The following is a 15,017-nucleotide window of genomic DNA, read 5'->3' as shown; positions in this document are numbered from 1 at the left end:
TGTCTCAGTGTCTCAGTGTCCCAGTGTCCCAGTGTATCAGTGTCTCAGTGTCTCAGTGTCTCAGTGTCCCAGTGTCTCAGTGTCTCCTTGTCTCAGTGTCTCAGTGTCTCAGTGTCCCAGTGTCTCAGTGTTTCATTGTCTCAGTGTCTCAGTGTCCCAGTGTCTTAGTGTCTCAGTGTCCCAGTGTCTCAGTGTCTCAGTGTCCCAGTGTCTCAGTGTCTCAGTGTCACAGTGTCTCAGTGTCTGAGTGTACAGTGTCCCAGTGTCTCAGTGTCTCAGTGTCCCAGTGTCTCAGTGTCCCAGTGTCCCAGTGTCCCAGTGTCTCAGTGTCCCAGTTTCTCAGTGTCTCAGTGTCTCAGTGTCCCAGTGTCTCAGTGTCTCAGTGTCTCACTGTCTCAGTGTCCCAGTGTCCCAGTGTCTCAGTGTCTCAGTGTCCCAGTGTCTCAGTGTCTCAGTGTCCCAGTGTAGGGACACACCAGGAACCCTCGGGTAGGTTGAAGAAAGGGGGCGTGGCCGGGGGCGGGGCCAGGCCACGCTGACGGTATAAGAGGGGCCCTCGAGAGAGGACCTCGGTCCGGGCTGTCGTTTGAAATGGGATCCGCGTCGTGCTGCTAAGTCCTCACCGTCGTCTCCGTCTTCACCATCTCGGCGTCGCCACACAGGCAGCCTACCAGCTGTCCTGACTGGCAACCGTAGTCGACTATAGACGGATTATTTAGAAAGTGTTAACCCGTTGGTGTTAATAAACAGGGCGCCTCCAACTCTTGAAGTGTCTCCGGTTCAGTCGCTACGAATTCATGAGTGGGTGGGTGATTGGATCGGTGGGTTGGTGAGTGAATCAGTGGGTGGGTGAGTGAATCAGTTGGTGGGTGAGTGCATCGGTGTTACGTGAATCAGTGGGTGGGTGAGTGAATCAGTGGGGGGGGTGAGTGAATCGGTGGGTACGTGAGTGAATCAGTGGGTGGGTGAGTGAATCAGTGGGTGGGTGATTGAATCAGTGGGTGGGTGATTGAATCAGTGGGTGGGTGAGTGAATCAGTGGGTGGGTGAGTGAATCAGTGGGTGGGTGAGTGAATCAGTGGGTGGATGAGTGAATCAGTGGGTGGGTGAGTGAATCAGTGGGTGGGTGAGTGAATCAGTGGGTTGGTGAGTGAATCAGTGGGTGGGTGAGTGAATCAGTGGGTGAGTGAGTGAATCAGTGGGTTGGTGAGTGAATCAGTGGGTGGGTGAGTGAATCAGTGGGTGGGTGAGTGAATCAGTGGGTGGGTGAGTGAATCAGTGGGTGGGTGAGTGAATCAGTGGGTGGATGAGTGAATTAATGGGTGGGTGAGTGAATCAGTGGGTGGGTAAGTGAATCAGTGGGTGGGTGAGTGAATCAGTGGGTGGGTGAGTGAATCAGTGGGTTGGTGAGAGAATCAATGGGTTGGTGAGTGAATCAGTGGCTGGGTGAGTGAATCAGTGGGTTGGTGAGTGAATCAGTGGGTGGGTGAGTGAATCAGTGGCTGGGTGAGTGAATCAGTGGGTTGGTGAGTGAATCAGTGGGTGGGTGAGTGAATCAGTGGGTGTGTAAGTGAATCAGTGGGTTGGTGAGTGAATCAGTGGGTGGGTGAGTGAATCAGTGGGTGGGTGATTGAATCAGTGGGTGGGTGATTGAATCAGTGGGTTGGTGAGTCAATCAGTGGGTGGGTGAGTGAATCAGTGGGTGGGTGAGTGAATCAGTGGGTGGATGAGTGAATCAGTGGCTGGGTGAGTAAATCAGTGGGTGGGTGAGTGAATCAGTGGGTTTGTGAGTGAATCAGTGGGTGGGTGAGTGAATCAGTGGGTGGGTGAGTGAATCAGTGGGTTGGTGAGTGAATCAGTGGGTGGGTGAGTGAATCAGTGGGTGGGTGAGTGAATCAGTGGGTGGGTGAGTGAATCAGTGGGTGGGTGAGTGAATCAGTGGGTGGATGAGTGAATCAGTGGGTGGATGAGTGAATTAGTGGGTGGGTGAGTGAATCAGTGGGTGGGTAAGTGAATCAGTGGGTGGGTGAGTGAATCAGTGGGTGGGTGAGTGAATCAGTGGGTTGGTGAGAGAATCAATGGGTTGGTGAGTGAATCAGTGGCTGGGTGAGTGAATCAGTGGGTTGGTGGGTGAATCAGTGGGTGGGTGAGTGAATCAGTGGCTGGGTGAGTGAATCAGTGGGTTAGTGAGTGAATCAGTGGGTGGGTGAGTGAATCAGTGGGTGTGTAAGTGAATCAGTGGGTTGGTGAGTGAATCAGTGGGTGGGTGAGTGAATCAGTGGGTGGGTGAGTGAATCAGTGGGTGGGTGAGTGAATCAGTGGGTGGATGAGAGAATTAGTGGGTGGGTGAGTGAAACAGTGGGTGGGTGAGAGAATCAGTGGGTTGGTGAGTGAATCAGTGGGTGGGTAAGTGAATCAGTGGGTGGGTGATTGAATCAGTGGGTGGGTGAGTGAATCAGTGGGTGGGTGAGAGAATCAGTGGGTTGGTGAGTGAATCAGTGGGTGGGTGAGTGCATCGGTGGGGGGGGGGGGGGGGGAGTGAGTGAATCGGTGGGTACGTGAGTGAATCAGTGGGTGGGTGAGTGAATCAGTGGGTGGGTGAGTGAAACAGTGGGTGGGTGAGTGAATCAGTGTGTGGGTGAGTGAATCAGTGGGTGGGTGAGTGAATCAGTGGGTGGGTGAGTGAATCAGTGGGTGCGTGAGTGAATCAGTGGGTGGATGAGTGAATTAGTGGGTGGGTGAGTGAAACAGTGGGTGGGTGATTGAATCAGTGGGTGGGTGAGTGAATCAGTGGGTGGGTGAGTGAATCAGTGGGTGGGTGAGTGAATCAGTGGGTGGATGAGTGAATCAGTGGGTGGGTGAGTGAATCAGTGGGTGGGTGAGTGAATCAGGGGGTGTGTGAGAGAATCAGTGGGTTCGTGAGTGAATCAGTGGGTGGGTGAGTGCATCGGTGGGGGGGGGGGGTGAGTGAATCGGTGGGTACGTGAGTGAATCAGTGGGTGGGTGAGTGAATCAGTGGGTGGGTGATTGAATCAGTGGGTGGGTGATTGAATCAGTGGGTGAGTGAGTGAAACAGTGGGTGGGTGAGAGAATCAGTGGGTGGGTGATTGAATCAGTGGGTGGGTGATTGAATCAGTGGGTGGGTGAGTGAAACAGTGGGTGGGTGAGAGAATCAGTGGGTTGGTGATTGAATCAGTGGGTGGGTGAGTGAAACAGTGGGTGGGTGATTGAATCAGTGGGTGGGTGAGTGAATCCGTGGGTGGGTGATTGAATCAGTGGGTGGGTGAGTGAATCAGTGGGTGGGTGAGAGAATCAGTGGGTTGGTTAGTGAATCAGTGGGTGAGTGAGTGCATCGGTGGGGGGGGTGAGTGAATCGGTGGGTGGGTGAGTGAATCAGTGGGTGGATGAGTGAATTAGTGGGTGGGTGAGTGAATCAGTGGGTGGGTAAGTGAATCAGTGGGTGGGTGATTGAATCAGTGGGTGGGTGAGTGAATCAGGGGGTGGGTGAGAGAATCAGTGGGTTTGTGAGTGAATCAGTGGGTAGGTGAGTGCATCGGTGGGGGGGGGGGGGGTGAGTGAATCGGTGGGTACGTGAGTGAATCAGTGGGTGGGTGAGTGAATGAGTGGGTGGGTGATTGAATCAGTGGGTGGGTGATTGAATCAGTGGGTGGGTGAGTGAAACAGTGGGTGGGTGAGAGAATCAGTGGGTGGGTGATTGAATCAGTGGGTGGGTGATTGAATCAGTGGGTGGGTGAGTGAAACAGTGGGTGGGTGAGAGAATCAGTGGGTTGGTGATTGAATCAGTGGGTGGGTGAGTGAAACAGTGGGTGGGTGAGAGAATCAGTGGGTTGGTGAGTGAATCAGTGGGTGGGTGAGAGAATCAGTGGGTTGGTGAGTGAAACAGTGGGTGGGTGAGAGAATCAGTGGGTTGGTGAGTGAATCAGTGGGTGGGTGAGTGAATCAGTGGGTGGGTGATTGAATCAGTGGGTGGGTGAGTGAAACAGTGGGTATGTGAGAGAATCAGTGGGTTGGTGAGTGAATCAGTGGGTGGGTGAATGAGTCTGAGGAGGAGGCGGCAGGTGGAAGAGGTTGTGGAGGAGGTGCACCCCTGACACGGCCATTATGATCCCAGACCCCACACAGCACTGACAATCGAAGGCACCAAACACCACAAAGTCTGCAACGTCATTTCACTTCCTGCTGTCTGTATTTGCCATGACAATATTTACAATAATTATTTACAAAGCTATGAAATTATTTACAACGCGATACATAATGGGGTGGGTGGGTGGGTGGCTGGGTGGTGCTGCTTGTGGTGGCAGCTGGCACCGACGCCACCACCACCACCACCACCACGACCCCGCTAATGCGCCATGGGCCGGCCACCACAAATCAGCAGGCGGCGGAGGAGCGAGCGGAGCGCGCTGGCCACCTGCGCCAGGCACGCCCCTTGCTTCTTCTTGATCTGCGGATGCTGCACCTCCTCCGCGTCCACCTCCTCCACCTTCTCTTCAAGCTCCTTCACCTCCTCGTCCAACTCCACCACCACCTGCTCCGGCTCCACCACCACCACCTCCTCCTCCTCCATCTCCTCCATCTTCTCCACCTCCTCCGTACCCAACTCTGCCTTCCCTTCCACCTCCTTCACCGCCACCTCTTCCGCCCCCACAAACTCCGTCCACTCCACATTGGTGTAGATGAGCGGTGAGAACGATGAGGATGATGAGGAGGAGGAGGAGGATGATGTTGATGGGGGCATCTCCTCCGGATCAGCTCTGTGGAGGTAGCAGCAGCACCACAGCAGCACGGCGCCACCACTTTAGCCTCTCGCTACAATAGCCAGAGGCCGTAGTCGCTCTGCATCATCACCGCCACCGCCACCACCACCACCACCAGATCCTCCCGTGGGTGGACTAACGGACTCAACGCACGGTGGCGGATTTAAAAACAAAATCTAAAACTATCACTCTATTTTACTGGGTGTAAGAAGCGACCTGGCCACCACGAGAGATAGCAGCTCGATCAAGTGGCTGATATCACCGTGGTCATCATCATCATCGCGTGGAAATGTAGACACACCCGAAGAGACCCATGCAAAAACTAAACTCTTTTTTTTATTTCACCAGGTCTAAGGCTTCAACTGAGCTACTGTGTAGCCCTCTTTCAGAAGGCCTGCACAGAGACCCATAGAGATGCAGAGACTCGTGTAGAACCATAGACACCCACAGAGACCCGCAGAGACCCACAGAGACCCATGCAAAAACTAAACTCTTTTTTTTATTTCACCAGGTCTAAGGCTTCCACTGATTTTTGTAGCTCTTGATCAGAAGCAGCGTCGCCATCGCAAATGATGGCTCAAGGCAGTGGCTGATATCATCGTGATCATCATCCCCACGTAAGAAATGTATCGCAGCCAAACACTCTAACCGCGTGGTGATGTCGATTCTAAATGTGGAGGTGAAAACCCGGAGGGACCCGGAGAGAACCCACGTAGGTACGACCACGGGCAGAGAGACAGACAGACGCAGACTTCAAATATACAGCAGCAGCGGCAGGCGTCGTCAGCGGTCGGGATCGAGCCCATGAACTCCTGCGTACCGGGAAAGGGAGTCGACATCTCGTCCCCAACACCCCCAGCCCTATGAGCACACAGAGGGAGTCTCACCGTGGATCAGAAACCCCAGAGGCCTGCAGAGCACCAGCAGTGCTGATGATGACATTGGCTTCCCTGGAGGTGCCGGCGGCAGCGGCGGTGGCGGTGGTGGTGGTGGTGGTCATGGGGTTGAGCCTTTGGCTTGTGAAGGTGCCCGTGCCGATTGGGGGGCGCTTCAGGATGAAGCATCTCGGTTTTTCCTTCTTGTTCAGGCAGCAGTGGCGGACCTGATGATCTGTAGAGAGACAGAGAGACAGAAAGACTCAGACACCGACCCACTTACCCACCCACGTACCGACCCACTCGCCCATTCACCCACCTACCAACCCACACACGTACCGACCCACTCGCCCATTCACCCACCTACCAACCCACCCACGTACCGACCCACTCGCCCATTCACCCACCTACCAACCCACCCACGTACCGACCCACTCGCCCATTCACCCACCTACCAACCCACCCACGTACCGACCCACTCGCCCATTCACCCACCTACCAACCCAACCACGTACCGACCCACTCGCCCATTCACCCACCTACCAACCCACCCACGTACTTACCCACTCGCCCATTCACCCACCTACCAACCCACCCACGTACCGACCCACTTGCCCATTCACCCACCTACCAACCCACCCACGTACCGGCCCACTCGCCCATTCACCCACCTACCAACCCACCCACGTACCGACCCACTCGCCCATTCACCCACCTACCAACCCAACCACGTACCGACCCACTCGCCCATTCACCCACCTACCAACCCACCCACGTACTTACCCACTCGCCCATTCACCCACCTACCAACCCACCCACGTACCGACCCACTTGCCCATTCACCCACCTACCAACCCACCCACGTACCGGCCCACTCGCCCATTCACCCACCTACCGACCCGCCCACGTACCGACCCACTCGCCCATTCACCCACCTACCAACCCACCCACGTACCGACCCACTCGCACATTCACCCACCCACAAGCCCAGCCACAAGCCCACCCACCCACCCACCAACTAGCCCAGCCACCCACCAACTCACCAACACACCCACCAAACCCACAAACCCACACACCCACTCACCCAACTACCCAATCACCTACTCACTCATTCACTCACCCACAAATCCAACCACTCACCCACTCACTTACTCACCAACAAAACCCACTCACTCATTCACTCACCAACAAACCAACCCACCAACCCACCAACCCACCCACCCACCCACCGACCCACCCACCGACCCACCCACTCACCGACCCACCCACCCACCCACCGACCCACCCACCAACCCACCCACCCACCGACCCACCCACCCACCGACCCACCCACCCACCGACCCACCCACCCATGACATGAATGCCCAGAGCAGCGTCGTTGTGTTGTGCGGCGTTCATGGCGTCTCTCGCTGTAATCCACAGGGTCTCTGTGTGGAGAGCGGTGGGGGGGGGGAGAGGGTCACAACACAAACTCACCTCGTCACCACAAACCCACAACACAAACTCACCTCGTCACCACAAACCCACAACACAAACTCACCTCGTCACCACAAACCCACAACACAAACTCACCTCGTCACCACAAACCCACAACACAGACTCACCTCGTCACGACAAACCCACAACACAAACTCACCTCGTCACCACAAACCCACAACACAAACTCACCTCATCACCACAAACCCATAACACAAACTCACCTCATCAACACAAACCCACAACACAAACTCACCTCATCAACACAGACTGACAACACGGACTCACATCATCAACACAGACTCACACCATCTACACAGACACACAACACAAAGTCACATCATCAACACAGACTCACATCATCAACAAAGACTCACATCATCTACACAGACACATCAACACAGACTCACATCATCAACACAAACTCACATCAACACAGACTCACATCAACACAGACTCACATCATCAACACAGACTGACATCACAGACTGACAAAACAGACTCACATCATCAACACGGACTCACATCACAGACTCACATCATCAACACAGACTCACAACACAGGCTCACATCATCAACACAGATTCACATCATCAACACAGACTGACAACACAGAATCACATCATCAACACAGACTCACATCATCAACACAGACTCACATCATCAACACAGATTCACATCGTCAACACAGACTGACAACACAGAATCACATCATCAACACAGACTCACATCATCAACACAGACTCACATCATCAACACAGACTCACATCATCAACACAGATTCACATCATCAACACAGACTGACAACACAGAATCACATCATCAACACAGACTCACATCATCAACACAGACTCACAACATCAACACAGACTCACAACACAGATTCACAACACGGACTCACAACACAGACTCACAACACAGACTCACATCATCAACACAGACTCACAACACAGACTCACAACACAGACTCACATCATCAACACGAACTCACAACACAGACTCACAACACAGACTCACATCACCATCACGGACTCACAACACAGACTCACAACACAGACTCACATCATCAACACGGACTCACAACACAGACTCACAACACAGACTCACATCATCAACACGGACTCACAACACAGACTCACAACACAGACTCACATAATCAACACAGACTGACAACACAGACTGACAACACAGACTCACATCACCAACCACAGACTCACATCATCTACACAAACTCACAACACGGACTGTGCATCAACACAGACTCACATCATCAACACAGACTCACAGCACAGAGTCACATCATCAACACAGACTCACATCATCAACAAAGACTCACATCATCTACACAGACTCACATCATCTACACAGACTCACATCAACACAGACTCACATCAACACAGACTCACATCGTCAACCACAGACTCACATCATCAACACAGACTCACATCATCAACACAGACTCAAATCACAGACTCACATCATCAACACAGACTAACATCATCAACACAGACTAACACAATCAACACGGACTCACATCACAGACTCACATCATCAACACAGACTCACATCATCAACACAGACTGACATTACAGACTGACAACACAGACTCACATCATCAACACAGACTCACATCATCAACACGTACTCACATCACAGACTCACATCATCAACACAGACTCACATCATCAACACGTACTCACACCACAGACTCACATCATCAACACAGACTCACATCATCAACACAGACTCACATCATCAACACAGACTCACATCACAGACTCACATCATCAACACGGACTCACATCACAGACTCACATCATCAACACAGACTCACATCATCAACACGGACTCACTACACAGACTCACATCATCAACACAGACTGACATCACAGACTGACAACACAGACTCACATCATCAACACAGACTGACATCACAGACTGACAACACAGACTCACATCATCAACACAGACTCACATCATCAACACAGACTCACATCATCAACACAGATTCACATCATCAACACAGACTGACAACACAGAATCACATCATCAACACAGACTCACATCATCAACACAGACTCACATCATCAACACAGACTCACATCATCAACACAGATTCACATCATCAACACAGACTGACAACACAGAATCACATCATCAACACAGACTCACATCATCAACACAGACTCACAACATCAACACAGACTCACAACACGGACTCACAACACAGACTCACAACACAGACTCACATCATCAACACAGACTCACAACACAGACTCACATCATCAACACGGACTCACAACACAGACTCACAACACAGACTCACATCATCAACACGGACTCACAACACAGACTCACAACACAGACTCACATCATCAACACAGACTCACAACACAGACTCACAACACAGACTCACATCATCAACACAGACTGACAACACAGACTGACAACACAGACTCACATCACAGATTCACAACACAGACTCACATCACAGATTCACATCATCAACACGGACTCACAACACAGACTCACAACACAGACTCACAACACAGACTCACATCACCAACCACAGACTCACATCATCTACGCAAACTCACAACACAGACTCACAACACAGACTAACATCATCAACACAGATTCACATCATCAACACAGACTCACATCATCTACACAGACTCACAACACAGACTCACAACACGGACTCACAACACAGACTCACATCACCAACCACAGACTCACAACACAGACTCACATCATCAACACAGACTCACATCATCAACACAGACTCACAACACAGACTCACATGACCAACCACAGACTCACATCATCTATACAGACTCACATCGCCAACCACAGACTCACGAAACAGACTCACATCACCAACCACAGACTCACAACACAGACTCACAACACAGAGTCACATCACCAACCACAGACTCACATCATCTACACAGACTCACAACACAGACTCACAACACAGACTCACAACACAGACTCACATCACCAACCACAGACTCACATCACCAACCACAGACTCACAACACAGACTCACATCACCAACCACAGACTCACATCACCAACCACAGACTCACAACACAGACTCACAACACAGACTCACATCACCAACCACAGACTCACATCATCTACACAGACTCACAACACAGACTCACAACACAGACTCACATCACCAACCACAGACTCACAACACAGACTCACATCACCAACCACAGACTCACAACACAGACTCACAACACAGACTCACAACACAGACTCACATCACCAACCACAGACTCACATCATCTACACAAACTCACAACAGACTCACAACACGAATTCACAACACAGACTCACATCACCAACCACAGACTCACAACACAGACTCACATCATCAACACAGACTCACATCATCAACACAGACTCACATCATCAACACAGACTCACAACACAGACTCACATCACCAACCACAGACTCACATCATCTACACAGACTCACATCACCAACCACAGACTCACGACACAGACTCACATCACCAACCACAGACTCACAACACAGACTCACAACACAGAGTCACATCACCAACCACAGACTCACATCATCTACACAGACTCACAACACAGACTCACAACACAGACTCACAACACAGAGTCACATCACCAACCACAGACTCACATCACCAACCACAGACTCACAACACAGACTCACATCACCAACCACAGACTCACATCACCAACCACAGACTCACAACACAGACTCACAACACAGACTCACATCACCAACCACAGACTCACAATACAGACTCACAACACAGACTCACAACACAGACTCACATCACCAACCACAGACTCACAACACAGACTCACATCATCTACACAGACTGACAACACAGACTCACATCACCAACCACAGACTCACAACACAGACTCACATCACAGACTCACAACACAGACTCACATCACCAACTACAGACTCACATCACAGACTCACATCACGGACTCACATCATCTACACAGACTCACAACACAGACTCACATCACCAACCACAGATTCACAACACAGACTCACATCATCTACACAGACTCACATCACGGACTCACATCATCAACACAGACTCACAACACAGACTCACATCACCAACCACAGACTCACATCACGGACTCACATCATCAACACAGACTCACAACACAGACTCACATCACCAACCACGGACTCACATCACGGACTCACATCACGGACTCACAACACAGACTCACAACACAGACTCACATCACCAACCACAGACTCACAACACAGACTCACATCACCAACCACAGACTCACATCACGGACTCACATCACGACTCACAACACAGACTCACAACACAGACTCACATCACCAACCACAGACTCACAACACAGACTCACATCACCAACCACAGACTCACATCACGGACTCACAACACAGACTCACAACACAGACTCACAACACAGACTCACAACACAGACTCACAACACCAACCACAGACTCACATCACGGACTCACAACACAGAGTCACAACACAGACTCACATCACCAACCACAGACTCACAACACAGACTCACATCACCAACCACAGACTCACATCACGGACTCAAGATCATCAACACGGACTCACAACACAGAATCACAACACAGACTCACAACACAGAATCACAACACAGACTCACATCATCTACACAGACTCACATCATCTACATAGACTCACAACACAGACTCACATCACAGACTCACATCACAGACTCACATCACAGACTCACATCACCAATCACAGACTCACAACACAGACTCACAACACAGACTCACATCACCAAACACAGACTCACAACACAGACTCACAACACAGACTCACAACACAGACTCACAACACAGACTCACAACACCAGATGTGAGTACGTGTGTATCAACACGTACTCACATCACAGACTCACATCATCAACACAGACTCACATCATCAACACGTACTCACACCACAGACTCACATCATCAACACAGACTCACATCATCAACACAGACTCACATCATCAACACAGACTCACATCACAGACTCACATCATCAACACGGACTCACATCACAGACTCACATCATCAACACAGACTCACATCATCAACACGGACTCACTACACAGACTCACATCATCAACACAGACTGACATCACAGACTGACAACACAGACTCACATCATCAACACAGACTGACATCACAGACTGACAACACAGACTCACATCATCAACACAGACTCACATCATCAACACAGACTCACATCATCAACACAGATTCACATCATCAACACAGACTCACAACACAGACTCACATCATCAACACAGACTCACATCACCAACCACAGACTCACATCATCTACACAGACTCACATCACAGACTCACATCACGGACTCACATCACAGACTCACATCACGGACTCACATCACAGACTCACATCACGGACTCACATTACGGACTCACAACACAGACTCACATCACAGACTCACATCACGGACTCACATCACGGACTCACAACACAGACTCACATCACAGACTCACAACACAGACTCACATCACAGACTCACATCACGGACTCACAACACAGACTCACATCACAGACTCACATCACAGACTCACAACACAGACTCACATCACAGACTCACATCACGGACTCACATCACAGACTCACATCACAGACTCACAACACAGACTCACAACACCAGATGTGAGTACGTGTGTATCAACACGTACTCACATCACAGACTCACATCATCAACACAGACTCACATCATCAACACGTACTCACACCACAGACTCACATCATCAACACAGACTCACATCATCAACACAGACTCACATCATCAACACAGACTCACATCACAGACTCACATCATCAACACGGACTCACATCACAGACTCACATCATCAACACAGACTCACATCATCAACACGGACTCACTACACAGACTCACATCATCAACACAGACTGACATCACAGACTGACAACACAGACTCACATCATCAACACAGACTGACATCACAGACTGACAACACAAACTCACATCATCAACACAGACTCACATCATCAACACAGACTCACATCATCAACACAGATTCACATCATCAACACAGACTCACAACACAGACTCACATCATCAACACAGACTCACATCACCAACCACAGACTCACATCATCTACACAGACTCACATCACAGACTCACATCACGGACTCACATCACAGACTCACATCACGGACTCACATCACAGACTCACATCACGGACTCACATCACGGACTCACAACACAGACTCACATCACAGACTCACATCACGGACTCACATCACGGACTCACAACACAGACTCACATCACAGACTCACAACACAGACTCACATCACAGACTCACATCACGGACTCACAACACAGACTCACATCACAGACTCACATCACAGACTCACAACACAGACTCACATCACAGACTCACATCACGGACTCACATCACAGACTCACATCACAGACTCACAACACAGACTCACAACACAGACTCACATCACGGACTCACATCTCGGACTCACATCACGGACTCACGTTCCCACCTGTCTGAGTGGTAACGCTCGGATCACGACGACCACGACGGGGAGCAATCTCAAGAAGCGGCCGTTTGCTGCGCACGTGACCAGGGCTCTGACGACACTTCCCACGACGTCACGTAACCCCGCCCCCAAGTCGATGACGGCGCAATGCTCGCCACGCCCACCGGCCCCGCCCACCACCCCAGCCAACCGCCCCCGTCCCGCCCCCCAGCCCCGCCCACCGCCACAGCCAACCGCCCCCGTCCCGCCCAACAGCCCCGCCCCACCACCCCATCCAACCGCCCCCTTCCCAACAGCATCGCCTCCACCAACAGCCACCGCCCATCGCCACGCCCCCAATTACCGCCCCGCCCCCATCCCCCGCCGCTACTTCCGGTTTGTCAGGCGCGAGGTCTCCGCCTCCTCGCCCCCCCTAGGTCGACTCAGCCTCAAATGGGCACGCCGGTGCCACGTGCGCGGTGGTCAACATCGCCAGCACTGTGGGAGAGACAAAGGCGGCCGGGCGGGCGTGGTGCTGGCCACCCACCCCCTCCTTGTATGTGTGTATGTGTGTGAGTGTGTGTAAGTGAGTGTGTGTGTGTAAGTGAGTGTGTGTGAGTGAGTGTGTGTAAGTGTGTGATAGTGAGTGTGTGTGAGTGTGTGTAAGTGAGTGTGTGTGAGTGTGTGTAAGTGAGTGTGTGTGATAGTGAGTGTGTGTGTGTGAGTGTGTGTTAGTGAGTGATAGTGAGTGTGTGTGAGTGTGTGTGAGTGTGATAGTGAGTGATAGTGAGTGTGTGTGAGTGTGTGTTAGTGTGTGATAGTGAGTGTGTGTAAGTGAGTGTGTGTGAGTGTGTGTAAGTGAGTGTGTGTGAGTGTGTGTAAGTGAGTGTGTGTAAGTGTGTGTGTGTTAGTGTGTGTAAGTGAGTGTGTGTGAGTGTGTGTAAGTGAGTGTGTGTGAGTGTGTGTAAGTGAGTGTGTGTGAGTGTGTGTGAGTGTGTGATAGTGAGTGTGTGTTAGTGTGTGTAAGTGAGTGTGTGTTAGTGAGTGTGTGTGAGTGTGTGTAAGTGAGTGTGTGTGAGTGTGTGTAAGTGAGTGTGTGTAAGTGTGTGATAGTGAGTGTGTGTTAGTGAGTGTGTGTAAGTGAGTGTGTGTGAGTGTGTGATAGTGAGTGTGTGTGAGTGTGTGTAAGTGATTGTGTGTTAGTGTGTGTTAGTGAGTGTGTGTTAGTGTGTGTTAGTGTGTGTGAGTTAGTGAGTGTGTGTGAGTGTGTGTTAGTGTGTGATAGTGAGTGTGTGTGAGTGTGTGTAAGTGAGTGTGTGTTAGT

At 51.1% G+C, this 15,017-nt stretch overlaps 1 protein-coding gene across 1 annotated transcript; it reads right to left on the bottom strand.

Annotated features, from left to right (window-relative positions):
- Positions 1-4,188: 4,188 nt before the first annotated feature.
- On the bottom strand, positions 4,189-13,837 carry LOC142908185 (uncharacterized). The gene is made up of 4 exons (XM_076058505.1): positions 13,718-13,837; positions 7,002-7,079; positions 5,665-5,887; positions 4,189-4,774 (listed from the first exon to the last, which is right to left on the bottom strand). The coding sequence occupies exons 2-4, from the start codon at positions 7,048-7,050 to the stop codon at positions 4,363-4,365; spliced, it is 684 nt and encodes a 227-aa protein (XP_075914620.1). The 5' UTR covers positions 7,051-7,079; positions 13,718-13,837; the 3' UTR covers positions 4,189-4,362.
- Between the last annotated feature and the right edge of the window lie 1,180 nt (positions 13,838-15,017).

The sequence above is a fragment of the Petromyzon marinus genome, assembly GCF_048934315.1.
Source record: "Petromyzon marinus isolate PM22_M1 ecotype Great Lakes invasive population chromosome 76 unlocalized genomic scaffold, UKy_Petmar_22M1.pri1.0 chr76_unloc.1, whole genome shotgun sequence".
Taxonomy (NCBI): domain Eukaryota; kingdom Metazoa; phylum Chordata; class Hyperoartia; order Petromyzontiformes; family Petromyzontidae; genus Petromyzon; species Petromyzon marinus.
This window is presented reverse-complemented; position numbering and strand designations above follow the sequence as displayed.